This window comes from Pangasianodon hypophthalmus, chromosome 3 (genome assembly GCF_027358585.1).
Source record: "Pangasianodon hypophthalmus isolate fPanHyp1 chromosome 3, fPanHyp1.pri, whole genome shotgun sequence".
NCBI lineage: Eukaryota > Metazoa > Chordata > Actinopteri > Siluriformes > Pangasiidae > Pangasianodon > Pangasianodon hypophthalmus.
In genome coordinates this window covers 11,660,403-11,688,390 of record NC_069712.1, presented here as the reverse complement: position 1 = coordinate 11,688,390, position 27,988 = coordinate 11,660,403, and the positions used below count along the sequence as shown (strand labels likewise).

The window sequence follows — 27,988 nt, the reverse complement described above, 5'->3', positions numbered from 1 at the left end:
GCGTGGGTGGTCCAGTTTCATGCAGGCATGACTAAGTTTCACACTTTTGAATTTGGCACTAATATCAGTATCTGGACAGTGACTAATTGGACAAAAAATAATTATTTCAAGATAACTTTTTTACAGAAGAAACCTTTTTCTGCAGGTGACGGTCAGTAGCACTATCATTATTATTACTTGTCACTATTTGCTTTTCTATAACTGATGACAACACTTGGACAAAGTGTTCTGTACAATGCCTTTTTTCTACAGAGATTGTGTTGCTGTCATCTTTCTTTACACTCTTTTAGGGTCATGTGTTCTCGCTCGGCTCCACACTTTCAGCTGCTCTGGGCTATGATGTAGAACCTGAGACAGAGGCGGAGTTAGGGGTCGATACCCTCAGGTTGCTTGAACAAATGCAAGAGGAAAAGCCAGGAGACCGGCCTTGCCCACAGGTTTGGAAAATTCACAACCGTTTTCACATTTCAAATTGTATTTTGCCATTCATTCTTTCAAATATTTTGTTATTGTATTGGAAATAAATTATCTGTTATTAGCATCATAAGAAATACATCAGGTATAATGTTGCACCTATTTGCATAAGTTTTGAGCATAGCCTAATGCAGATGTAAATTGTCAATATTTTAAAGGCTATGAACTACTAAAATATAAACAGTTGTACCAAACAACATAGTTTCAACATGGATGACCCTAACTCTAACTCTAAACTTTGTCTGGTGCCACTTTTTATATACTCAGTAGTGCAGCATCCACCAGTAAAGTCTGTTAACACTTTTAATTTTCCCTTTTTCTGCTTGTTCTCAAATCTTTTTAGTCTAAGGCCCTCTTTGTGGATAGAAAATGTCACTGTGGCCCTCTGCAACTACCCCCATCCTGACATTACAGATAACTCATTGAGTAGGAGCAGGATGGCTATGAATTGTGTTTCTCTGGCACATATTTAATTCTAAAAATGTTAACATCTATTATAATAACATCTATTATCCCCCCCAACACACACACATTGATTTTGCCAATTCCCACCCACTAGCTAACTCTCCCCTATTTACCCAATAGATGCTAACCGGGGAGGGTGGGGCAAACGTGCTTCCTCTGACATGTGAAGCTGACCTCCACATCTTTTTGAACTATACTCATGCAGTGTAACACACAGATGAAAGTAATATCTGCCTTCTTCCTCATATGTGAGCTTACAGAAGCCCACAATTGGCTAGTGTCGCCGTAACTGACAGGAGAGAGAGTAATGTCATCCCTCTCACCCAGAGAGCATGGTCAGTTTTGCTCTCGTGACTCCTGGTCCAGATGGCTGTGGCATCATTGGGATTCACTCGTGACCTCCGGGTCATAGGGTGAATACTTTTCTGTTGCACCCCTCAGAAGCTGACACCTACTATTTACAAATTAATTAAGTAGAGATACAACTTTGGAAATTTTAATATGGTGCCCTTGGTGCCCCTCAGTGTGAGAACCACTGGTTTAGCATATTCAATTACTGATTAGTTAGCAGTTATAAGTTATTCTGCACCTTAAATGTGTTTGCAGGATCTACCCAGGATCCAACAGAATCTTGAACAGGATAGAGTGGTTGCTAAGGATGAATGAATCAATGAAAAAACACAGCCAAATACAGCCAAAATTTGTGTGTTACAGCCATGTAGCACAGCCAAAAATTTTTTTACAGCACTAGTTTTTAATTGGCTACTCTCAAAATATGGTTTGGTGTAGATTTCTTATTGTGATTTTGCTTATTTAGATTTATTTGTGGTGAAGCTGATTTATGTGCTGGTTTAAGCAGAACCTTGAGAGTAAACAGGAGAATAATCCTACAATGAATGCAAAAGTAACAGGAAACAGGCAATAACTGTTTCTCATGTTATACGCGCTTAAAAAAAACAACCTAGACTGTTTTCAAGCACATTTGCCTGTTCAAGCACTTGCTGATGTTTTAGCTGCAGTGCTCTTAAGTGAGAGAGCTTTGCTGAGAACAGAGAATATTTCTCTTAATGGTGTGCTCAAAGACAGCTCTGTTTTTCACATGACCTTGGGATCAAGCATTTTTCAGAACAAATCACACACTTTAAAGCTTAATTGTAATGCTTTTTGTCTCACTGATGTGTGATTGTTACCCTGAGTATATACCATATAGCCAGATCCTGTCTATTCAGATTTCTTTCAAACAAGACCAAAGCCTCTAGAACATAATTATATCTCACATGCCATTACCCATGAAGCAATGAAAGGCAAAGTGGAAAAACTGTGTAAGATGCATATGCGGGATAGAGGTGTAAGACACAAGTGCATATTTAAAAGATGTTTATTAGGATTCTTTATAGGTGAGGATCAAAACCAAAAAGGCATTAGCAGAACACAAGAGAAACTACTAGAGAAATAGACCGGAAAGGCACAGTGGAAACACAAAAACTTTTAAATGCACAAACCAGACAGGCGTAAGTAAATAAACTAGAGAACAACAGATCAGACTGAATAACTGCCATGACAACGGGGTAATGAGAACAGGAAACATTAGCCATATAAAGAAAGTGGAGTGGAAAAAGGGAGCAATGGTGCGCAGAGGATGATGGGTAAATTGGGACAGAATCAGGGCGGATGTAACAATGTGTTGAACCTGGTTATTGAAAAGTCCTGCAGTTATTCTTGTGCAATCTCAGAGAAATCATATATAGAAAAGCAACAATAAGCCAATTCTTGCGAAGACTAGCTAACACTTCAAAATCTTATTCTAATTTTTCTCCCTGTTTGATGAGAGCCCTGGCATTTCTGTACCTCAAAATCTAGTTGCATTATATCTTGTGTAAATGGATCTAAGATGAATTTTCAAATGGATCTCTTGGATCTCTCCCTCTCAGCTCTAATGTTTTCGCTTTATTAATTAATTTAATTATGGTACACACCAATATGCCATTCATCTTAGTGTTAACTTCTCTTTCTTCACAGGTCATTCTGTCTCTAGCAGAAGCCAAAATCACAGACACTACACCCAGAGCAGTGTGTCGAAAGCTCTCAGCCATCGGAAGAAGAGTGCTGTCCATAGAATCAGTCGCGCCTCTCCAAGGTTTTACTGTCCTCTTCTCTCAGACTGTAAAGATTCTACTGCCGTTATTATCTTAACAGTGAAATCAATTTTTAATTTCATTCATAGATGAATGGGACAAATCATATCATCACTTTATGGAATATAAAGGCTCACGGTCAAGCTCGGTTGAGAATCATACTTATGACCAGCGCATGGCCAGACATTATTCTTCAGATTCTCATGAAGACGAGGAGCATCTGGTTAAACAAAGGAGAAGAGTCTGCAATGGTTCATTCCGCTCTGGGAGCGTGGATGGATATCACGGAGGTCCAGTGTCGCTCCGAGAGGTGAACTCCTTCTATCCATCTCAGAATAGCTCTCCTGTTGTTAAGATGAACGAAGAGGTGAGGTGGAGAAGATCACGGAGTGCCCTCAACCGCTCCTGCTCCATTCCTGACTCCAACAACCCCCCTGTGTTCTCATCTCCTTCACACACCAACCTGAGCATGATGGTAGCAGACTTGTCAGAGATTGGAGGAGAGGAAAGTATGATGATGCAATGGGAGGACCATATGCTGAAGGAAACACACAAGAAGTCTGCACAGGATGAAGATTCAGGCAGCCACTCTATAGAATCTCTAAATAGAATAAGTAATGGCACCCCTACTCATATCAGCATCGATGCAGATCCAGATTACACAGGTCAAAGTGAAGTCGTAAGGGAGGAAACCCCTGTGTTCTCCACACATGTAGATGAGGAGATAAAGAATAGCAATCTGTGCTGTTCTAATCATATGACCAAAAGCATGCTGTGCCTCAATGAGGAATCTCAGGATGAGGTAAGATGTTGATTCAGAGTCTGTGTTTTATAAAGAGCTTATTCTTTCCTATCTTTTGTGGTTTGTCAAATTAAGTGCTGAGCATTTTATTATTGCACATTTGGATAAATGCTGTTTTGGCGTTTATTTGCAGTGGGTCTCTCTGCGGGAGCTGCTGACGCACTGTACACGGCCACTGTCTGTGAATGAGTTGTGGGCCCTGTGTTACACCTGCCTGTCCACACTGCAAACCTACACTGATTTCCCAGGTCAGTCCTAGACAGGGAAAAGATGTACACTGCTTCCTGGAATAAAAGGCCCACCTAGGTTATGTGGAGCTTAAAAAAATCTCACACTTACTCGCTTTCAGTAAGCATAGTAAACCTTGGCAGGGCCATGATGGATCCAGAGCCTACTCCAGGAACACTGGACATGAAAAATAGCTACACCCTGGATGGGACACTAGTTCATCACAGGGCACCACGGACACACATATTCACACCTCATGACAGTTTATCTGAGGAAACTGAGGTAGCCCATATGGACATGGGGAAAACATGCACAGAAACTCTACAGTGACAGTAACCCAAGCTCAGAATTACACCTGGGACCCTGGAATTCTGAGGTTGTAGCGCTAACCACCATGCCTCAATGCCAGCCCAGAATTTAAAAAAAAATATTGTGGTTTATTATGTTTAACACAGGTAAAATTGCTCAAAAATGTATGTCTTTCCACAAATGGTAGTTATTGCTGGCAGCCTGATTATTGAGACATATTGAACAGTTTCTAATAAAGTATGGCATGGAGGTGCAATTTTCTCCATGTCCATGTGGGTTTCCTCTAGGTTCTTTGGTTTTCTTTGAGACACCCCCACCCCCACCCCCCCACACAAAAAAAAAACTAGTGGGTGGATTAAGCCCAAGGTGTGAAGTATGTCTCAGATTAGCTGCACTAATAATCATTTCACTGTTAGGCCAAATATCAGCTTGTTTCAGTGCAACTCACACATATTTATTACTTAATACATTAAGAATTACATTACAATACTTAATTCTGATTCAGCATTATTCTTGCTAGCCTATGCTATTTATAGAAGAGTAACAGAGCTAGTTTGCTGAAGCTGTGCCAAATATTGTCTAACTAGGGCAGTCTATTCAAAAGGTGACAAGCTATATAGCATTTCTTTATGTGGAAGAGTTCATTAAGATTTAAGGTGAATTATCGTAGCATCACATTACACTGTGCCAAATTTCCACAGGATTTCTGGCAGAACTGAAAAGAACACCTGAAAGTAGCCAACTTTGTGAGTTTAATTGAAATGCTTTTTTTTTTTTTATTTGTTTTGAAAGCTTACCTGTGCCTGGACTCTGTGTATGTGGGCTGTGATGGAGAGTTGCTGTTCCTTATGCCTAAAAACACAGGTACTGTTGTTCACAACACACTGATGAGCACAGAGAATGCAAATACAGTGGACATGGATGAAATGATGGAAAGATAATTAAATTTATATTTAAATTTGATAAGTGAATTGCAATTAATTTACGATTACAGAAGCTACTCCAGTCATAGTTGCTTTATGTGATTGTGTAATGTCCAATAAAAAAAATAAGGAATGTTGAAGATCAGATGGTCACCATGTTGCACTAATCTTTTGTTACTATATTCCAATAAATTGCAAGGACGAAATCAGTGCCTTTAATAGGACATCATGGTGCAAAGTAGACTCATAAATGTGTATTAATTAAACTTATTCAAGATTGGAACTCTAGTGGCATTTTTACCCTAACCTGTATTTTTACTCACTATGCTACTCAACTGCTTGGTAGCTAACACTGTATGTAACACTATAAATTTTGGCATATACTGATTTGCTGCAGGCCAAGAGTGGTCAAGAGTGCCCTTGCTGTCCTGTATTTCTGTGTAATCGTGAGCTGAGTTTTCAATTGTCTAGCAACTTTCTGTGAAAGTGTTTCATCCAAAGCATTATCTCACCTGGCTCTCTAAATTATAAACCTGTATCTGCTTGATTTGGTATGCAAAACTGGCCCTTCTTACAGTTCAACATATTAAATGGATTGCATTTACATACATGTCCAAGAGGAACATTGTTAATTCTACATCCAACTTCATCCACTTCACCAGTAATACACTGTAAAAAAAAAAAAAAATGGAAATATTCTGGCAACTGGGGTGCCAATAACATTTTGTAAAATAACAGGAACAACCTAACTTGTAAAATTACAATAATCTTCCATTGTTAAAATACAGTTTTTTTGCTTTAATTTTACATGAGTTATTGTGTATTTTTGTTTTTCTTTTAATGTTTAAAGAACAATATTTCCTCATGTAAAAACAATGAAGTTAGCTATAAATATGGTCAAACACTGCTATAATACAAATAATGAGCCTTAAAAGTGCAAAACAGTGGGTTTTAGTAAATCATTTTATTTAAAAAACCTGTATATTTAATCAATATATCCCAGGTTTACTGAGTTTTTACATGTAATTCTACAAAAAAAACTTGTATATTTAAAAGATCTTTGTTATAAAAAAAGTAGGCCCACCTTTAAAAGTTATGTATTTAACCTTACATGACAAATTACACAATGACATTAACATTAAATTTTCAATAACAGCACACACTTGCTTCCTGTTCTCAACATTTATTTAATTCTGTTGCCCAACAGACCAGAAGAGAAAAGAGTTGCACCTCTTGCAACATTCTTGCTTAGAAAACTGTGCAATACTGTATGTAATGTCCAACATTTGTTATAAAATAAAAATAATCTGCACCAAATGGCTTTTAAGAAGCCATAAGTAATATACACCCGAAACATACAACCAAGAGAACAGACAATGCTACTTGGTTGTGCAGTTTTTGGGCAGATACATTAAAAGAGATATATATAAATAACAATTAAACAAAAGGTACCAAAACCACAGTGAATATGGCCACCACATGATGCAGAGTTCCAACAATTGGTTACTTGTGGCCAACTGTACCTGCAACTGTGATTCAAACCAGGTACATTGAAGGTAGACTGAAACAGTTGCCCATTATGAGGGAAAAAAACAAAACAAAACCAAAAATCAAGCAATAAAATTAAAATGTCCACTTTATGCTGCAGACATCTCAAAAACACTGACCACTTTTAAAGAATGTTTCTTTCTTACTCCCTCTATTCATAGTCTGCAATTTTTGTTATCAGTGAAAGAACCTTTGGATTGACTGCCAGCAGCTTTTTTGATGTGGTCTTCTCCACTTTTGAACCCTTTTCAGGATTTATCTTGAAAAAGCATCTGTCAAATGAAATACAAACAACTTCAGTGATGAAATATTGACTGTACTGTAATATACTCATTTAATAGAAGTAAAATTGGCAGAATAGAGAAAATTTGCACAGAGAATGTTTGTGGCGAGAGTTAGCATGTTCTCCCTGTACTAGAAATACCCTTTATGTCCAAAGAAGTTAGGTTGGTCCAGGATGTGTGCTAAAGATAACCACAAAGAGCAACTGTTTTTTGTAGATGGACAACATTAGAAAGACCTCTGAATATAATCCAACCCAATTAATTAAAAGTGCAAAATGCAGCCTTCCTAACTGCCACTGAATTGAATGAATCACTCTCTGACAGAGTCTCATAGGTAGGGTCTGTTGCACAGCTCTTGTATTGGACTGCATTAGATTATAGAGGGTTAACTATATCTGTTTTGATGTATAAAATTGACTTCTGCTTTCTTACCTCTGCAAGAACTCCAATGTTGCTCCATGGGCTGCTGGGTAGGAGATGCTCAGGCAGTAGTAGGAGGCAAACATCAACACAACAGCATCACTGAAGACAGTAATGTGGCTATTCACAATGGTTTGGTCCACAGATAACATGAAGTACTCTGCTTCCAAAGGAGAAGTTCCTGGTGTAAATATAAAACATATGACAGAAAATATGACACTTAAAAGCATTTTAATTTCTGAAGTGAGACTTTCAACCTGGTATACAACATACAAACAGAAATGTGCCTCATTTCTGTGTAGCTCTTGATGATGCACATAACCTTTTAGAGTCACAGAAACACCACAACTATGACAGGTGTAATCTTTGAACATCTTTAACTATAGCACAAGACTCACCATTTGAGCTCACCCCTTAACAACTCACACAACTTACCTGCAGAGAGAAAGACAAGTTTATGTCAGTGCTTGGTACATGTTAATTAAGAAAATCTGCAAATATCGAATAAAATATGAATATTAAACACAATCAATTGTAGGCAGCTAAATTGGAAAAACAATTAGAGCACCTCAGTAGTATTACACTAGCTATAGCATATGCTAGCATGCTAACGCTCCACTCAACACGAGAGGAGTGAGTTGGGTGGCTTAATAGCTTATAGTTAGCTAACACTTGCTTACTATATGCAATATGACATGAAATAAAGATTTAGATGTTCGTTTTTCCTCCCACGAAGTTAGCTGCTGCTATTTTTCAAACAACAATTTCAGAATGTTCAGCGTCTAAAAATTTTCCAAAATTTGCCTCCACTGCTGGTTATTCAATCCCCATGTTCTCTTCCAAAATATCGAAACTTTTAGAATGGCACCTCTGTAAGTAATGTCCCATTACCTCTTTCCCGCATACCATGAAGTTATTCCCATCGCCCACGCTTTCCATCGAAAACTCCATCGAAAACCTGAGTTTAGGACAGCAGCAGAGCTCCTGATAATCCAGGGTTTTTGACCTCTGTCAGGTGGCTCTGATAGGTGGGTTTGCTGTGATAGGAACGATGTCACCTGACAGAAAGTATATTAAATAATGTTCCGATTGTGTTTATTTTGATGCATCCATGTCCTACGTAAACTGTATTTCATCCATATTTAAATGATTTTGGTTAATGTAGATCGAAAGCATTGCGTAGATTTCGAGATTCCTAAGCATCTAGGAATGTTAGATTAGACATTATACACTAATAAAACCACATTTATTCAACGTTTTGTTGTGAAAACATCTACGTATAATAATACAAGATGCCTGTCAAATACGAAACAAATCTATGTAAAATTTTAGAACCATTATTTTTTATTGTTAATTGTCACTGATTGTATCTTATTTTAAAATGTATTCCCAGTATACAACTAGAATTTAACATTTTATCTGTTAAATGAAAAATAAATATTTGTGAAATTCTGATACATTTAAAATGTATTTTAACAGTCCTTTAGTGTGAAAAGAACAAAAATTTATTTTAAAAAAATGGAAATTTTATGGTTATTCACAGTTACAAACTTTCTGTGGTATTTTACCTTAGACATGTAAATTCACAGTATATTTTTGTAAAATTAATAATATTCTGTGTATTTAAAAATACAGGAAAAATCTGTAAAAATTAACAGTAAAAATTCTGTAAAACTGCAATTTTTTTTACAGTGTACATTTCCCCACCTGGGAAGGGCACTACAATTTTTTTTACTGGTTCTGCTATGTTTCTTGTCATTAAGTGTTTTGAAAATATGGCGTGTATGACGGAAAGAACTTCCGTCAAAATCTGCAAAATCTGACCCAATTCTTTATTAGTTAGTTTATTAGTATTAGTGATACTGATTCACCTTTACTGTTAAATTAAATCTATTGCTGGGTATAAAAGTCTGTGAATGTCTTGAAAATAAGCAAAGAGCTTTGAGTACAAGGACAGTGTGTTTTTTTTTTCAAGGCTCATGTTCAGTGCTGCAGGCCTACAGTCTTTTTTTTTATCATATTTGTAGGATCCAATGATGTCTTTTATGTAGCTCCTGAATTCCAGGAACATGGTATTTTAACAGAAAAGGTGAGTTGAGTGGTAACCCTATTTTTATAGTGAATTGTCAGCTAGTGCTTTTTTTAGACTTTTAAATGCTTGAGCTTGCAAGGAAAATGTGTTTTTGTTCTTTTCTAGGCCTGCATATATGGAGTGGCAGCTATTTTGTGGGCCACAGCTAAATTTCATTTGTCCCCGAATCAGAAGCTAGCTATGCCGAGAAAACTCAAGAGGCTCCTGCTTGAGATGGCCAAAAAAACTCCTATTGAAAGGCCATCTATTGTTATGGCAAAAAAGGTAATAAACAGATAATTAAATAGAAATTTAAGAGCTAAGTTAATTGCATGTGTTGAATATGTAAACCTCATATGAGGTTTACATATGTATGTTACATTATATTCACAGAAATAGTTCTATATAATTATATCCTCATATATCATTGAAGCAGCCTAACTTACAGTAAGAAAATAATAGACACAATGGTTTAAATACTTAATATAAATGTCTTTCATGCTGCATCAGAGTTGCCGTGATTATCTGTCCCATCAGGGGACTGACGCTGAGACTGTGTGGACACAGCTAATCAACAGACTTCATAAGGTATGCATTAGCATGTAGGGTTACCAGATACCTTAAGATATCAGATTAAGGGAAACATGAAATCTTATAGGATTCCTCAGTGCATTTCCTTAAATCATTTATCAATAAATAAAGTACAGCTGGAAGCTAAGTAAACTATGTAAGTACAAACTGGAGATTTTATTGGTATACATTGATACCAGCTTTTTAAAACAACATAAAATAACATACAATAATCTGAATGGCTCAGAAAATTCATCCCATAGAGCACTGACTGCAGCTTTTATAGCATTACTCCCTATAGATGGCAAGTAGGACCCCCTTTAGGCAGCTTGTTTGAAAAAAAAAAATAATTGAAACTTGGAACAAGTGTGATTATCACGAGCTGCTTGTTCATGCAATGTCGTGTTTCTCCACTCCAGTGAGAGGCCTCTTGGTGTGTACAGTTTAAGGTTAACACAGTATGAACAATCATAGATTATCATAGAAATATAGAATATAGTAAATATAGTATAGTAATATAGCAAATATTTTCATTTTAGGGAGTGTTCCTAATTTTCACGTGATTTAGTCAGTGTGTAAATTGGTATTTAAACTTGCATTCCTGTGTAATTTTAGGCATCCAGTAGGATTAATGAAGAAGAAAGTTTCCCTGATGTGGGCTCATTCAAAAACACAGCTACATCTGAGAGGAAAACTGGTACATCTGTAATCTTTCTTTAATGATTACTGCTCATTACATTCTGTATTAGTACATCAAGAGTGGCTAATCCTACTCTAGGAGATTGAAATCCATCTTCTTTGCATAATTCCTGCTTCTAATCTAGCAAATTCAAATTCAAAAACTGTTCGAATGCTTCTGAAGACCCAAATTACATTGATCAAGTTTTATTACATTGGGGTTGGAACACTGCAGGAATGTAGATCTTGTAGATTATAGCCTTCATTTTATAAATCTTTAACTATACATTATTTTATGCTTAATAAAATCATTTAATCATAATGTTTTACTTCATAACTTACTTTACAGATTTTTTTGTGTCGGTGTTTGCAGGTTTCATCCCTCTGGGCCATGATGTCAGGTTGGCCCCTGTATCTGGTCCTCTTCCCCAGAGCAACTCTCTCTCTATGACAGCAAGGCTGCCTGAGGGTTTCACTTCTTTAGCGACCCACTTTACTCCTATAGTAGTGGCTCAGGAGGATGTCAAGGAAGAGGAATCGCCTATTCCTCAGCCAAGGATCGGCAGGTAGGCCATTGCTTATTACTGCATTACTGTGAAGGAAATGATTAATAATAAATAATCTTGATTTAGTGATTCAAACTAATTAGTTCTCAACCTGTAAAAGAGTAATCATGTACTAACCATCTTGATGGGAAGAGCTTTTGTAGTCAGTAGTATAATTTTGCATTTTGTTAATATTTATGTGAGTTTTCTAAGAGATCTGACTATTTAACTCTGTTCTGTTCACTGTGTTAAAGCATCCCCAGTGAAATAGAAATTGGAAATGATGACCTGACCACTGAAACATCACTACTTCAACAAAACTGGACACAGGGAGAGCAAGAGGAAGACTATTGCTCATCCTTGTCCAGTAGCACAACTGTTCTTACCTCTTCACCTCACACCAACCTCCAAACAGCCTGTCCAGAGTCAAACAGCCAGTCTCTGCCAACCTGTCCCAACATCTCATGCTCTTCTGGCGTTTACAACAACTTCCTCCTACAGCAGGACCCTCAGAGTGGCCGACTGACACTGTTTCCTGTTCACGTAGCTGTTTCTCAGCCAATCACAGGCCTAGATCTTAGCCTGCCATTGAGGGCAGATACAGAGACTGACTCTGGATCCCAAAACACAGAGCATGATGTGCATCCTGTTACCAGGAATGGAGAATCTGATCACCATTTCACATCCTCTTACCACAAGACCAGCAAAGGCAACATTCCAAATAATAGAGCTCACCTGAATATCACTGAGCCTCTCCAACATACCAGGGTATTGAGCACTGTACGACAGAGACACCCTGTCCTGCAGCAGGTCATTGGTCTTATCAGAGAGGAGTTTGCCTTTGACTGTTATCTGGAAAATGGAGCAGAGGAGCTGGTTATGGGTAATTGAATTACGTTATTTTGATTAAGTCAGCCATTTCTGCATACAGATGCTGAGAACTTTCTCGTTTGATAATAGACCTAATATTTCAGGACGTAGTGCTCTCCTGTGCATTGCTGTGGAAATTAGATTAGGGCATTAGATTCTCAAGCATAATACCTTTTTTACTGCTTTAAAGGAAAATTGGCTAACAGTTCTCAAGCATATTATGCTATTTAAGCGTCTATTTAATTAAGATGTAATTACATCAATAATTATACTATAACCACACCATGACCAAAAAAGGGATGAGTGCAGTTAATTGGAGCTATTGCATATTTTCCTGTTTTGCTTTTTTATGTATTTTTATTTCTATTTATTTGTTTGTTTGTTTGTTTAAAATGGGACTTTAGAGATTAAATGATTACCTTGAACTCCTGCTGTGTATATTGGTAATTTTTATATTCTCTATCTGTAGGAGAGTACATCCTTTCTTTAACAAGCCTTCACTTTGAGACGTTCTGTAGAGCAATAGTGGAGAAGTTCAGTGATCTCCACTGGGATAAAGACCTACTAGGATTGCTGCACTCAATTGTCAATCATGACCCCTCTTCCCTGTAAGTGCCAGTCTTCAGAAAACCACGTTTTTATGTTAACCATTTGCACATTTATCCTTTAAAGACAGTATTGGAATATCTGCATTTCACTTATGATAACGATGATAAAACTATTATTTTATTATTGCCACACTATTTAGGTCAGCAACCAGCAGCACACACTCACTTTTTTTCTGGAAGTCTACTCAGAACAGCCTAACTCGGTCAGCTTGGTGGTGCTCTATGAATTTTAATTTACTTCCAGTGAGACTTTCACAATACCCACTTAAGATACCGAAGCCTCCACTACCCCATTCTACTCATCATTAGCATTCATACTAGAAGCATTTCAAAAAGCCCTTCGCTCAGTCCTTCTCCACGCTGATGGGTCCCTATGGTAACAGAAGAGCCTGGGCTTGGGATTGATTGATTCAAGGGAAGAGAACACTTGAGCTTCTTTTAAGGCTTTGAGGGGTCTAGAGGAGCCAGATGTATATGTAGAGGAAGCCAGATGTGTAAACAGAGGAGAGAAAGCCATGCAGATGATGCCACTCCTTTCTAGAATTTGTTTCCAGAGGTGTCACATGAGGAAGAAGAGTTGCAAGGAGGGTGTGTAGCATGGAGGATAGAGTGTAGTCAGACACAATAGGCCCTTTCTGCTGGATGAATCACATGACACTCAGGCCCATCTCTGTGTAGGCTTGGAGGGCTGGGATGATGAGATGATGGAGGGAGAGAGACAGAGAGAGAGATTCACAGTTCTGTTTCTCACTTAAACTGCAAACTGTTGAAAAGAGTTTTCTAGGGATTTAGAAAGGATGCCAGGAGAATTCTTGAGTGGCAGGTTACTTGCTTTCCAACTGACTACTATCCAACTGGTATGTGTTGCTGTTGTGACTTGTGGTCAGCTGTCTTCGGTTGTTATGCTTTTCTGCTTAATTTAAATTGAGGAATCCAAATTTATAACCACAGTTGCAGTGATAGTCATATATAATCATATATATTCAGGTTATTATTTGTGATAGAATCGCTTAGGTTTGTCATTTAGTGGTTTGCCAGTTTTATGAAGAAGGGTGTTATTTTTGTTTTTTTCTGAAAAATGTGTTAAGCCATGTTCTGCTTTACATAACTGATTACACTGTTCTATGGTCTGTGCCAGATACTCTGTATTTTAGTATTTGAGTTTTTGTTGACATTTACAATTATATTGATTTATTTGGCAATCAGATATATCCAAATCTGCATACAGGTAAGGTAGAATTATATTCCAAGCACCTAGAGGATCAAAGTCTAGGTCTAGTCTTTAATAACTGCAGTCTGCCAAACTGTGCTTTACTGTATTCAGTAACAATGATCTAACTGTTGAAAGACCTGACAGTGTTTCAAATGATCCAGAACATCAACAACAAAAAGGTTGAAGTAAAGAATATTAAATACACTTGCCAATGTCTGACTGATACTATCTTGATATTTGATAATACGCTATTAATATTGGTAGGAAAACATTTAAAAAGATATAGCATGAGAGAGTGTAGCTATTGACAAATATAGTACACTTACACATTCAGATGGAGAGGGCTGAAATCAGTGTTTAAGTGCTCTAAGAAAAGCTAAGGTATTTCTTTAATGTTGTGAGGGAATCTGTAGCCATGCACTATTCAATAGTAGAATTTAGCAATCCAAATGGAGTGACTCCATAAATGTTCTATTAGTTACTCTTTAGGTTAGCTTTAGGGTTATCCCTCGTGGCATGCTGTGCTGTTCAAAGCACTGTGAGCACTGTTTTAAGTTCAAGTCGTATGGTTTTGTTTTAAAATGTGCTTTTGTTGTGATTCTGGTCATGTCTCTGCCCCTGTCCTGTCATTGGCATTTGTTTTGTCGATTTATTTGTTTTTGCCTGCCTGTTCTCTGACCCTCACTAAGGACTTTGACGATGATTCTTGGATTAGCCCTAATAAACGTATGCTGAGCATATGTATATGTGCTGCCGCTTTACATACATTACAGTTATCTTGTTCCACATGTTTTTAACAGGTAAATGTACTGTATAGTCTCAATTACCCAGTGTCACCCAGAAGAGTCTGGGTCCTCTCAAGGTTTTTTACTCATGCCATCTCAGGAGCTTTTCTTTACCACTGTTGCTCCTAGCTGCTCATTAGGGATCTAAATCTACATACAGTATGTGTGTAAGACTGAGGCATTCTTTATAGGAAAGAACAGGTATGGCAGTGGTTTGAGTAGTTGCAAGACTGGATGTTTGCTTCTGATGAGGTGATGCGTATGGCCAACAACAGATATTTGGGGTATGTCAGTTTTACTTGATTGAACCCTCTGTAAGACCTTGAGAAGTAGCCCTGGTAAAAGAACTGAAGACCTGGCAGTAGCTCTTGCAGATTTTTGGGTATCTAGAGGTGTCAACTGGCCCCCCAGACCAAGGGGCCAGCCTTAAAGTAAGACTTCTGGAGATCCACCAGGATCACCTGTTGTTCATGACCAACAGAAACACTATTCTGTTGGAGGAAAGAAGATACCAAAACAATCAAGTGTTTTGGAAAGGACTACAGTTCTCTACTGTGAGGGGTTGAGTCATGGTTTCTTGAGTGAGTGGTTACATTAGCCTGCTTGAATTTGGTGGGGAATTTAACTTTCATGACTGGCATATGTCGTGCAGGAGAGGTGAAAGGAAAAGATTTCATTTCATTTTCCTTTCTCTCTACTTGTTTTTCTTTCTCTCAGAGTGTCTGTTGAAGATCCTTCATCAGAGCTGGAGGAAAGGGCACTGACATCACTCCCAGATGCCAAAAGTGAGGGAGAAGAGGGAGGGAACACCGAGCACGGTCAGCTTGACCACAATGCAAACAAGTGCCATGCTCCAGAAGAGAGAGAACATAAAGCAACTAGACAACAAAACAAAGGAGAGCTTAAGGACAAACAAGGACACATGAGAGCAGAAGACAGAAGAGAAGAAGGAAAAACAGCCAATGAGATCAGGAACATGCAAAAAGAGACTCAGCCAGTCACATTTAAGAAGCATCATCTTAATGACAGCACAGGTAGGTGTCCAACAGTGACATCTGTCAAGACTTAAAGCTTCCATACGTCAAATGAGTAGATGTATTTTTTTAAGATACGACGTTATTTGCATCTTTGTAATTTGGATTAACTGTAGAGTGAAGCTATGAATGCAGCAATGTTGGATGAACTTATAATGGGTGAAATGTATTCACCACTGCCAGACACACACAGAGAAGCCTCAATGCTTCTGTCTTTCTGAAAGTTGCTCTGGAAACACTTGAAAAGTGAACTTTCCTCCTGTTTCTCTTCTCCGCTTTCTTTTTTCTCATGTTTTTGTAAACACACTTGCATTATGTTTTCTGTTCCATCATTAGTATCAGCTAGATTACAAGATAACTGGATACCAACCCAAATACTGTGTTACTATACATCATGCCACAGTGCTGTTGAATTCTTGAATCTGATCGATCAGAAGGTGTTGATTAATTTTATTTGACAGTAGTTCTGACAGTATTGCTGGCTGCAAGGCAAATCACAGGTTTATATTAACGTACTCGGTCTTAACAAAGAAAAAGGTATAATTGTTGAGATGCTTGGTTTCTGTGAGAAGATGTTTATTTAACATTTATGGAAGGAATCTCTAGTGTAAGTGCTTTGTAACAGAAACAGGTAAAACTGTTCCTTTTAAGCCATGGGAAAGTGTAAGGATAGGGAGTGTTGTTTTGTCATTTCTCTAATATCTAATATTCGTGCTATTTTATAATGTAAGTGATAACGGAACTTGACTTGTTGCACGGATGTACCACAACAGTAAATGTAACTATGAACAGATAAACAGATGCTTTAAAAAATGTAATCAGTGAAAATTGCCGTGGTATTAGGGCAACAAAACACTTGGTACAGGTTTGGAAGATAATCAGGGCATCAGGACAAGTTTCAGGGCATTACACAGCCCTGTCCTGTTTTATTTCTCACGTTAAAAATATGCATATTTTTATTGTTTCTATTCTGTCACACACACACACATCAGCACACTTATCCAGGTTATTTCGGCTCTTTGTTCTAGTGTTGAGTGGACTCAGTATGGACATGGAGAGCAGCAGCTCTCCAGTAGATGGAGCTGAAGTGTGTGTGTGTAGTGATGAGTCTCTGTGCCAGCATTCTGAACTGGGCGAGAGTACAGAGACCCAGCTTTCCCTGGACTGCTCAGATGCAGAAATGGATGATTCTGACTCAGTGATCTCAGACAGGCCAGCGTCCTCCTACTCCGGCTTTCAGGGCCCTCTGTCCCGCCCTACATGGGCCCTGGCTCTGTACGGAGAAGACTTCTTCAGCCAAGAAGTGGTGGAGTATGCTTACAAACTGGGCAGCCACACTGACTCACCAAGCTTGGAAGATAAATCACAGGTAGGAGCCACAGCTGCACATTTATGTGTTTGAGGGGAATATGAATCTCTAACTTAATATCATGTTGTGGTTAAATGTAAAGTTTTGCTTGCTGGCTTTGTCTTCTGTCCTGAATGTGCCCTAATCTTTATTTTCAATGTTTGCTTAATGCTAACTGTACTAAAAGGAGCCACCATTCTTAGAGCAAGAATTTTACCAGGTATGTTTTATTTAATGAAAAAAAAAATGGTTCGCTCCAATAAAATCCATCCCTTTCTTAACACATATCATGACCTTAGTATTATAAAGTTCTGCCCTTCGTATATTATTCTTATAATACTAAAGCCACAATATGTTAGCTAAATTATTTATTTTATTTATTTCGAGTGCTAGTATTGCAGATCAAGGTTACCAGGCATTTACATGCAGCCTTTGTTATGGACATACAGTATATTCATAATATACATAATATGATGTGTGTGCTTAGACTGTTACTAAGAGAGCTGAGTGCTTTGATTATTATGAAGAGAGCTTTGAATTGCTCACCAGTCAGACACTAAGAACTCTACGGGAGGACAGAAGCTACAACTGAGCTCCACACACACCTCCTGCTTCAAAGCACTAGCCATCAATGATGTTACCATAGTGAAGGATGCAGACACACCAAAGCACAGAAAACTGAATTAGAACTCCTGACCAAGTAACATACCGGTACCTGCAAACACATCATGCTCCTTGTCTTGTCTTTTAGGATCACTGTGGCTCTTTTAATGCCAGCAATGTTTCTTACCCAACTCTGTATTCTCAGATCTCTGCTCAGCCTTATGGAAAGAACTGTTATCTCTGATGTGTTATTTCCTACAGGAACTTCAGCAACAGCTGATGATCGAGAGCAGAAATTTAAAGAAGACCAGAAATTTTTACCACAAACTAATTCAGCAAGAGAGGAAAAATAAAGGTATGGCAAAATGTATCATAGAAAAAAAGGGCAACAATACTGTTGTTCATATATTATTTAAACATGATGCTCATGTGTTTTTTTTGTTGTAGGTTCTGAAGCAAAGGTGATGCTCTCCAAACTGAGGGCCCAGTTTGATGAACTAAGAACTAAAGTAGAGTTCCTTGACTCCGTAAGGCAATATCTCCAGGTAGGTCCTTACAGATTCCTTGTCACGTTTCCACTGATAAAACACAAAACCATCCAGTTAATAATCCAGATAGAATATTGAAACAATTTTGAAAGAACGATTAGGACAAAAACCCTGGAAACCTGAGAGGGATCAATGCTGCTTTACATTTCTTATATGAATGGAAAATACTTTATGTCCTTAGGATATTTCACAACCCTGGAAGACATATAAAATGTAAACTTTATTTATAAAGTCCTATAATGGAGGGTCGTTACTGCCCCGAAGATTATGTTCCAAAGTGTACCACACTTCCCCTTGTACCACATCAATTTGCCTCTGGTTGCAATTTCTAATGTATTAAAGAGTGACATGCAATACTTTTATTTTATACAGTTACATTTAAGCTTGTGGAACACTAGTTAGTTCCTGGTATCACATTGTAGCACTTACTAAGACTACATTACTTCACCAACCTCTCTTCTCTCTATTGAAGTTAATGAGACAAAAAATGTCTGCTTGTCATGTTACCAAGAAACCAGAACTTGCAAAAACCTCTGTCCTAAATACTCTCGTGGCGGAAAACTCACTGTCCATTATAAAGCACTGACATATGAGACTCCTTCCATGAATGTTAAATAAACAACTCTTAAAAGAAAACTTCACCATATCAATGATTATATGTTCTCTGTATTTTAGCATGTTAAATAACATGTTTTTAATCTGTTTTTTTATTAGCCTTAGATTGAATGAGCTGTTCGAATGAGTTGTTACTACAGAAAGGATTAGAGTATTAGAATGAGCACATTAGTATAAACTTGTGATTTGAATTATAGCTGGAACTTTTGACAGAGCCATGCTGTTATAGAAAAATTAATCAACACCTTCTGACCAATCAGATTCGAGAATTCAACAGTACTGTGGTATAAGTATATTATAAATGCTTTACAGTTTAATAAATAGGTCAAAATGGTAGAGAACCCAGAGAACCTAAACATCTAAATATTTTGGATCTAAACATTTTCTTTAAAAATGTTTAAAAAGCGCAAGACCTTGTGCAAGAACTTTGAAAGTGAAAGACCTTGTATAACACCTGATTTATTATGTAGCCTAAATTTCCAGTTAACAGTATCACCATGTTGCATCAACAACCTGGATTTACTCTGTTTTATAACTATACTCACAGAGAAATTGTAAGTGTGAGTCAAATTCTACTTGATACAACTAATGGCTACCAATTTTATTACAAAAATGTATGTTTATGACTATCTGGTATGGAGCTTATAGTATCATTATATAGCTTATTTTTCATTTCAAGAATAAATACATATTACTGACAGATGTGCTGCTGAGACACTCTGACATTTAATTCAGGATGTTATCTTGCCTTTTCCCACCAGTAAACTGATTTATTTATGAAAGTGTGGCCCTGACAATGCAGTGTAGTCCGGCTCAGACGTTTACCATTCTGATGATTGATGTCTTTGTGCTTGTCAGGTGTTGTATGTAGATCAGTGGGGTTTGCCCCTTTCTCTGCTGCCATCTCTGGCTTCTTCTGGATCTTCTACAATAGACCTCAGATCCAGTGAAGATCCAGCTATATTGAGCCTGGTGTGTGAGCAGCGCAGAACAAGAGGTTGCTGTCCTCTACTGGCTGGATCACCCAAAGGCCTGATGGCCTATTTATATGCCAGGTAGGGTAGAAAATAATTGAGGTAGTCAATGACTGTGTAGTGTTATACTGTTGTTTTTCTATTGTATTATTACCTCATTCAAAACCTTTTACGACAAATGTTTCTTGTATTAAAAATAACTGTATCACCATTCATCATTCACATTTTATTTCCCTTTTCCTGTATATATTTATTCATTTTCGATTACATTGTCTGCACCACCTTTTGTGTTATCACTTCTTATAGCAGCATTTACCATATATTATTGTTATGCTCATAGTGTCTTGTCTTATTAGACGATATTTCACCTTAAAACACCATCACAATAGAGCTCCAGGCAAAAATATGGATTATGGTAATTTCCTTGACCAAACTTGCTTCATCCTAATAGAATTACCATGTCTGTGTCTGCACTTTGGGGAGCTGTTGAAACAGGTCAATAAGTCCTGGATGTCCAGGCACTGTGACAAGTCCAGTCAAGGAAATCATTATTATGTACATTTTTGCAGGGAGCTCTAATGATTAATTCTGACACTGTTCTAGGGTAAAAACATTGCCTGCCTTACATACCTTACATATTCTCCTATATGTTCTCTTTATTTGTTTATGTAAATGATATTTCCCTGATATGGTCACTCATGGCATTACACTGCTTCAGTCCTCTGTCTCCTAATGGTGCACTGTACACTGATAGTGGACTACACGAGGTTGCAGGGTGGAGTACACACCCCCATACACATCAACAGAGCTGTCATGGAAAGAGTCAGTAACTTCAAGTTTCTCAGTGTACACATCACACTGAGACTATCATTAGGTCTGCCTGTCAGAGAGACTCGATATCCTGTGGAAGCTAAAGAAGTTTGGACTGGTTCCTTAACATCCTCACCAACTTCTACCACTGTACCATAGAGCGCACCCTGACTGGTTGCATCACTGCATGGTATGGCAGTTGCTCTGCTCACAACCATAAGGCTCTCCAGAAAGCAGTGAGAAGAGCAGAACTCATCATAGGCATCAGACTCCCAGTTATACAGGACATCAACTGGACACAGTGCCTGAGGAAAGCTCACAAAATCAATTTTTTCTAGATTAACATCTGAATAATAGTATAGGTGTATCCAGTCACGCAGGCAGTCAGGTTCTTAAATAGCCTATAGGCAGGTTAATTCTTGTTCCCAGTGCCACTGAGTCATTTTACATATCCATTGTATTTTTTCTGTTGACACTTGGTCACTTTACACCTTACTATAGCACAGTGCAACACTTTGTCTTGCGTACACCAAAAAATGTTTTCTCCCTTGCGTACACCAAAAAATGTTTTCTCCCTCTTTTCCCATTTATTTATATTGTATATTGTATTTTGTTTGTTGTATTCATGTTGTACACTATATGGGCAAAAGTTTGTGGACACCTGACCATCACACCCTACGTGGTTCTTCAACAAATAATTGCCACAAAGTTGGAAGCACACAATTTTCTAGAATGTCTTAGTATGCTGTAGATTTCCCTTCACCAAACCTGTTCCAACATGATATTGCCCCTGTGCACAAACCGGGGTCCATAAAGACATGGTTTGCCAAGGTTAGTGTGGAAAAACTCAAGAAGCCTTCACAGAAGCCTGACCTCAACCCCACTGAACACTGACTGCGAACTCCCAGACTTCCCCATCGAACATCAGTGCCCGAACCTCACTAATGTTCTTGTGGGGGAATGGCCAAATCCCCACAGCCATGCTCCAAGATATAGGGGAAAGCCTTCCAAGAAGCGTGGAGGTTATTATGTGTGTGTTTTGTATATTATGTTACACATAAGCAATTTACCAGAGCCTAACAATAAGCATTTCATTGTACATATAGTACTGTGCAAAAGTCTTAGGCACATGCAAAGAAATGCTGTAGAGCAAAGACGCCTTCAAAAATAATGAAATTAAATGTTTCTACATTTAAAAAATACTATAAAGAGCAGTAAACAGTAATAAATAAAACAAAGTCAATATTTGGTGTGACAATCCTTCGCTTTAAAAAAAAATTAGTAGTCTCAGGTACCATTTGTGCAGTGTTATAAGGAAATTAGCTGTAAGTTTTGCTGAGCATCTTGCAGAACCAGCCACAGTTCTTCTGAAGACTTTGACTGTCACACTTGCTTGCAAAACACATTATGTTTTTCTGTCTGAAAAGTGGTCTCTTATATAATATGCTGCTTTCTTTACTGACATACAAACATTTTTCTGTAACATTTAATTTTGTGCTGGAAAACTGTTTGGAAGTCTAAAAAGTTTTTGTACTGAATCAGTAATGTAGAAGTCATAAAATAAAAATCTCTAACAAAGTTTGTACTAAAAAAAATAGGGTGCCTACGACTTTTTCACAGTACTGTATGTCTTGACATACTCTGCATATTTAAAGTGAACTTGACTTGACTTGAACTACTATGACAGGATTAATACTGCATTTGACTAACTTTGGAAGTGGGAAGTCAGAATTATGCCATTTTCAGCCTCCATTGCTTTCGAGCTGCAAATTGGAGCGGGAGGGGAAACAGATGCCTCCATGTTCGTCTTTTGTTAGCAACAAGCTAGCCATCTAACTTACTGTAATGAGTGATGTATATTTATCTCCTCAAAACAGCAAAATGTATAGTCAGTGCTATAGATTTAACAAGTGAATATGTCTGTATGTTGATTGCTGTAAAGCAAATACTTGTATATACAGCATAACTCATTTAAAGTTATGAGGTGCTACTTTGTTTACTGTTCATACCATGAGCAGCCATGTTGATTTAATGTCACTTGCTGAACTTGGGGGTGAGGAGACCGGGTTCCTGAGTAGGAAGTCCGAGTTAAGGGGGTGTTTTCTTTAGTTTTTCCTAGTCAGAGGTTTGAAATTATGCGTTACGACTTTTAGTCAAATGCAGCATAAGTGGTACTAGGTCAGGAATGACACCTTTTCTTTCTTCCCGTGACAGAAATGCTCTTTTAGAAGGATACATCCAGCACTTTCTCTATACCTACCGCTATTTCTGTACTCCTGAGGAATTCCTCCACTTTCTAATGGACAAATTTAACAGCTCTGTAGTGTAAGCATCATGACATATCAGTACCATTCATTTTGAGAGCTGTTATTTAATAGTTAATTACTAACATTCACTGCCCGGCTGTGTATCATAAAATATGCATACAGAGCAAACAAGGACTTCTCTACTGACAGCGCTAAGGTGTACCATCGCACTCTGGACCTGTTAGAGTGTTGGATAGAAGACAGCCGATCAGTGGATTTTACTTCCAACTCCCGTCTTCAACCAACCCTTGACAACTTCCTCACATCTGAGGTAATGCAAGGCTGCATCAATCATCTGTTTGTTGCTGAATCACAACAATCTTTCATGGACTTCATGATGTTTGCTAGTCTTTTGTCTGTAGCCTAAAGTAAACACAGAGCTGTTTGAGAATTACCAGTGCAACTGCTGCTGTGTTGTGGCTGCAGGTGGCTCCAGTGGACAGTCGTGGAGAGAGTCTACTCACAATGCTACAAAACAGTCCCAAAAAGAGGCGGGGCTATGGGGTGTCAATTCGTGGTGAGAGTCCAATCAGCGGTTGGGAGGATCTTGATGTCCAATCAGTTCAGTCCTTTTGCAGGAAATCTTCTGTTGATGATGCAGCAAGGAAGGTCAGCATGATGGATCTGGCCTCATTTTCCTTCTTTTAGAAGAATTTGAAAAGTTCACAGTAGTGCTGTCCTATAAATCTAATTATTGATCTAATTAGTTACAGTAATAAGTAGTTTTTTCTTATGAATTCTATTTGGGTTTTTTCCCTCATTTTCTCTTTATGCTTATATTTTATGTGTATTATGTGTAATGCCTTTACTCTCAATATTTGCCTTTCTATTGTTAGCACTAGATCTGGAAAGTGTGTTATTTCTACTTGTTAATATTGCTAGTTATTGCCACTCCTGTGTTTGTGTGTGTTACACACAGAGTTTTCAGTGGCGTGTATCCCGTGTGGTGGAGCCCCAGGTGAGCCAACCAAAGGAGAAGGTGTACTCTATCGCTTCAGCACTGCCCCGACCCTGCTACAGTTCCCTGCTGAGCCAGCTGACCAGCGTGTCTGTGAGGAATGAGGAGAGAGTGGCATTCAGTCAGACAGAGTACAGTCCCCTGCACACAGCACAACAGCTCACACTGCTTCAACAGGTACCAAGAGAGCAGGGAGCTCTCTTCTTTTTCATTTACTTGGCTTTTGATCTTTCTCTGTTGCTCCTGGTTGTGCTCTTGGAGCAGCCTTAGAGGGCTTTTTAGTTCTGCACAGTCTAATGGATACTTTGGTATCAGAAAACTGGAAATTGTTTTTTTTTTTTTTTCATTAGCTATGGATCCAGCACAAAAGGTTCAAAAAGGAAATAATGGTACATTGAGGCAAAGCTGGAAACAACTTTTACATGCAGTGCTACAGTATTTACATTGACAAACACTGAACAATAAAAACACAGAATGGTCAGTTAGTGCTATGTGTCTGCCATTAAAAGTAACTTTGTGCTATACACAATTTAGCAAAATATGCAGTATGAACAAACAGAAATATTCTCCTTTTTCTGATCATACAGGGTGACAACTTCACAAATGATTTTTAATGATGCTCTTCCAAAGAAAGCGTTGATTTTTCATCTTACTGTTAAATTTGAAACCCCTTTGAGGACAAGGGTTTTTTTTAATCATTAATTTAATTGCAACTGATATAGGTTGGTTAACCAAACAGAAACAGAAACAAAAAGAAAAAAGCAATGAAAGCAGTTCTTCCATGCTGAATATTAATATGAATATTGTAATTACTTCCCTTGTTTATTAAACCAGTTATGTAGCATTTTATTCACACTGTTTATGCTGTAAGGCATTTATGTATTTATATTTTTCTGCTCTTTGACAATGATGGTCAGTCTACTAAGAAATCTACATCTGCCTTGAGAAAAATATAAGGATTATTCAGCTCAGTTCCTCTGTGTCCCTCCCACACTTCTCTCTCTCAGTGTTACAAATGGCAATGGTCAATAAAATAAAAAAGAAATGGAGCAGAATGTAGCACAATATTGCAGGGAATTGAATTTCTAATTTAAGTAACCATGAATAAAAATCATGCATCAGTGAAACCAAACCCTACTCACTATAGGCCATTCATCATCTTCAGATGAACTAATGACTGAAAATACTTTTGAACTTCTGTTAAACCTTTTACAAACTTACCTACCCACAACATTTGGCTACACATTTGGGAGTCATATTTCTCAGTTACTATGGTTTGACTTTGCAGGGCATTATGGGTATTTTGTACCTGATAGAGTACATAATTTGGACACTAGGCGTTGAGGAGCATTGTGGGAATTTATAAGTGCAGTGGATGTTCTCCACTGTAGTTTTGGAAATAAAAACAAATTGAACACAGCCGTTTCCATGTTCTGTTGCTTTTCTTTCTTTTCCCCTGGTTATTGATGATGCACTTGCCAACCTCAGCCAGCAGAGGGAGACAAGATATCTCTCTCCTCATTTCTTTATTGTTTCAGTTTATCAAGTAAGCGTGTTTTGATTCAACAGCATCTGTGCCTGGATCCCTCCATCTGTTTTGTCTCTAATTTAGGAAATCTTCCAAGGCTGTCACCCCGTGCATTTTCTCAACTCCAGAGCACAGGGAGTGAAAGAAAAGGCAGTCAGCATCTCCAAGTGAGTCTGCACAGCCTGTATTTCACACAGAAGTTTTTATAGTGGTTTATATGCTTACTTCATAAAATACAGAGTCTCTGCTGATTTCACCAGTTCTTTGAATGCTTAGCCCTGAGGAAACTCCTGTCCCAGATTTAGGTTAAAACAGATTTAGGTTTGCTTTAGCCAAAAACAATTACAGGCCAAGCCTGTTGCTTCAAGCCTGATGGTGGCAACATGCAGGCAACCATGTCCTTAAGCTAAAATTAATCTATCTTGACATTCAGTGATTGCGTTCTGATTTTCTAACCTTCCGTTTGGAAGTTATCCACCTGTCATTAACCTGACCAGTCCTCTGTTGTACAATGACCCTTATTTGTACATTTTCAAAATCAATAGTGTCACATTAATGATCTACAAGTATAACAAGAAAAAAAAAAAAACACGACAATCTGGCTACATGAGCCTTTATGAGGGAAATGTTTGCTCTGAGGTTCAAATGAGCCGTTCATGATTAGGGCAAGAAAATAAAGAAAAAAGGCCAGTACTGGCACATAAGCTGTTACTGGCACTCCTACTGTATGTGGAGAAATGTGTGAGTGCTGGATAAGAGCCAGCAGTGACATGTGGGTATGCAGTGAAGTGTGATGTAAAAATCCCGATCTAACCATTCCCATTTTGGCTGCATGGCTGTGTCTTGGATATGAAGCCATTCATTTCCTATAATGCATTTGAAATTGGTTAACGCTTTACTTTAAGATTCCCTTAACTGGCATTATTTTTCATATTAGTTAAGAAACAGCATTTATATATCATAAATAACATTAACAAAATAAGATTCAAATTCAAAAATTCAAATAACTGGCACTTATTACTTATACGTGTTAATGTGTTAACCTTGTAACTTATGTTTACTAATACCAAAATTCATGGTTTGTTGATGCCTCCAGTACTTGATTATGCATTTTAAAATGTGAACAATCTGGAAATCTGGAAATTTGTGCTTAAAAATGCTTGCATTAACAAAAAGAATGGAATATGTCATCAAAAAATAAGTTTGAAAATAACATAATGCATGCACATGACACTCACAGCGCTATCGGTCAGTAACATTTATTGTGTCATTTCTGAAAATAAAACTTATGTAATTGTGATTGTAAGCTAATTGTTAGCTCCTCTGCTTCATGCTTCTAGAGCATACAAATATTCATTTGGTATGCTCTAACATGTATTTGAATGTTAAAGATGCATTACTAATATTATGTTTGATCATCTGTATTGGCCAGATGTTTATCATCCGATGCTGCACCACTAGAGGGCAGTAGTTTGTTTGTGGGTGATGAGCCAGGGCGTGATGGGCCTCTACAGCACCTCTTGAGATATGCAGAAAGCATCAGTAACTGGGTCTCAGCTGAGATTGTCATCACAGACTCAGTCAAGGTAGTACTCTAATGATCTTTTAATTAGTATGCTTAGTTTGTGCACCTGTATTTAGATCTAAAAGTATTAAATATATATTCACTTTTATTATCTCAGCTTCCTAACTAGCCAGGGTGTGCTAATAATAATAATAATAATAATAATAATAATAATAAAACTTTATTTTATATAGCGCCTTTAAAAAGGCCGCTCAAGGAGAAAAGAAAAGAAAGCTAAGAAAAGAATGTTGCTCTACTTGTATATGTGACAATAAAATATTCTACCTTCATCTTTTTCAGTGCATAGTACTAAATCTTAAATGGTGAATGTATTCTTTAGAAATGTTTGACCCAGATGCTTTACTCAAAAAGGAGGTGGTTGTTTTTCTTCCTGCTACTCCACTCTCCATCTCAACCCTGTTGTTTATCTTACCTTGGGAAATGAGCTGAATTAATTTTTTAGCCATCACCTGCTGTGCTCTGTCTTTTAGGTTCAGACAGCCTTGCTTGGCAAGTTTCTCTCTATTGCTAAGCACTGTTATGAGGCAAGAAACTTTGCTACAGCCATGCAGATTCTTGGAGGACTGGAGAATGTGATTGTCCGACAATTACCGGTAAAACTGGACAAAAATAACAGTAATTTTGTTTTTTTATTTCCTCTTTTTGTGGCTATAACATTATGTTTGCAATATGAATACACTATCTTATCTCCATATTCTGAAAGTCTAACTGTAAAATCCATATATTTCATTTAAATTACGTGTGTTTGCTA

General features: G+C 37.7%; 1 protein-coding gene across 2 annotated transcripts in view; it reads left to right on the top strand.

Annotated features, from left to right (window-relative positions):
• The window catches only part of LOC113544651 (kinase non-catalytic C-lobe domain-containing protein 1), a 42,894-nt gene that overhangs the window by 9,018 nt on the left and 5,888 nt on the right, over positions 1-27,988 (top strand). The window contains exons 4-28 of one of the 2 annotated variants that reach the window (XM_026943590.3): positions 291-437; positions 2,959-3,076; positions 3,164-3,876; positions 4,010-4,124; positions 5,206-5,277; positions 9,616-9,677; positions 9,786-9,944; positions 10,170-10,247; positions 10,845-10,926; positions 11,281-11,473; positions 11,707-12,335; positions 12,792-12,930; positions 15,646-15,962; positions 16,991-17,331; positions 17,498-17,530; positions 18,175-18,268; positions 18,361-18,458; positions 19,935-20,131; positions 23,075-23,185; positions 23,290-23,437; positions 23,593-23,775; positions 24,086-24,301; positions 25,737-25,819; positions 27,085-27,238; positions 27,708-27,830. In XM_026943590.3, the coding sequence (XP_026799391.3) occupies positions 291-437; positions 2,959-3,076; positions 3,164-3,876; positions 4,010-4,124; positions 5,206-5,277; positions 9,616-9,677; positions 9,786-9,944; positions 10,170-10,247; positions 10,845-10,926; positions 11,281-11,473; positions 11,707-12,335; positions 12,792-12,930; positions 15,646-15,962; positions 16,991-17,331; positions 17,498-17,530; positions 18,175-18,268; positions 18,361-18,458; positions 19,935-20,131; positions 23,075-23,185; positions 23,290-23,437; positions 23,593-23,775; positions 24,086-24,301; positions 25,737-25,819; positions 27,085-27,238; positions 27,708-27,830 (4,605 nt within the window). The remainder of the gene's footprint in view (positions 1-290; positions 438-2,958; positions 3,077-3,163; positions 3,877-4,009; positions 4,125-5,205; positions 5,278-9,615; positions 9,678-9,785; positions 9,945-10,169; positions 10,248-10,844; positions 10,927-11,280; positions 11,474-11,706; positions 12,336-12,791; positions 12,931-15,645; positions 15,963-16,990; positions 17,332-17,497; positions 17,531-18,174; positions 18,269-18,360; positions 18,459-19,934; positions 20,132-23,074; positions 23,186-23,289; positions 23,438-23,592; positions 23,776-24,085; positions 24,302-25,736; positions 25,820-27,084; positions 27,239-27,707; positions 27,831-27,988) is intronic. The other variant, XM_026943599.3, reaches the window with a different exon arrangement.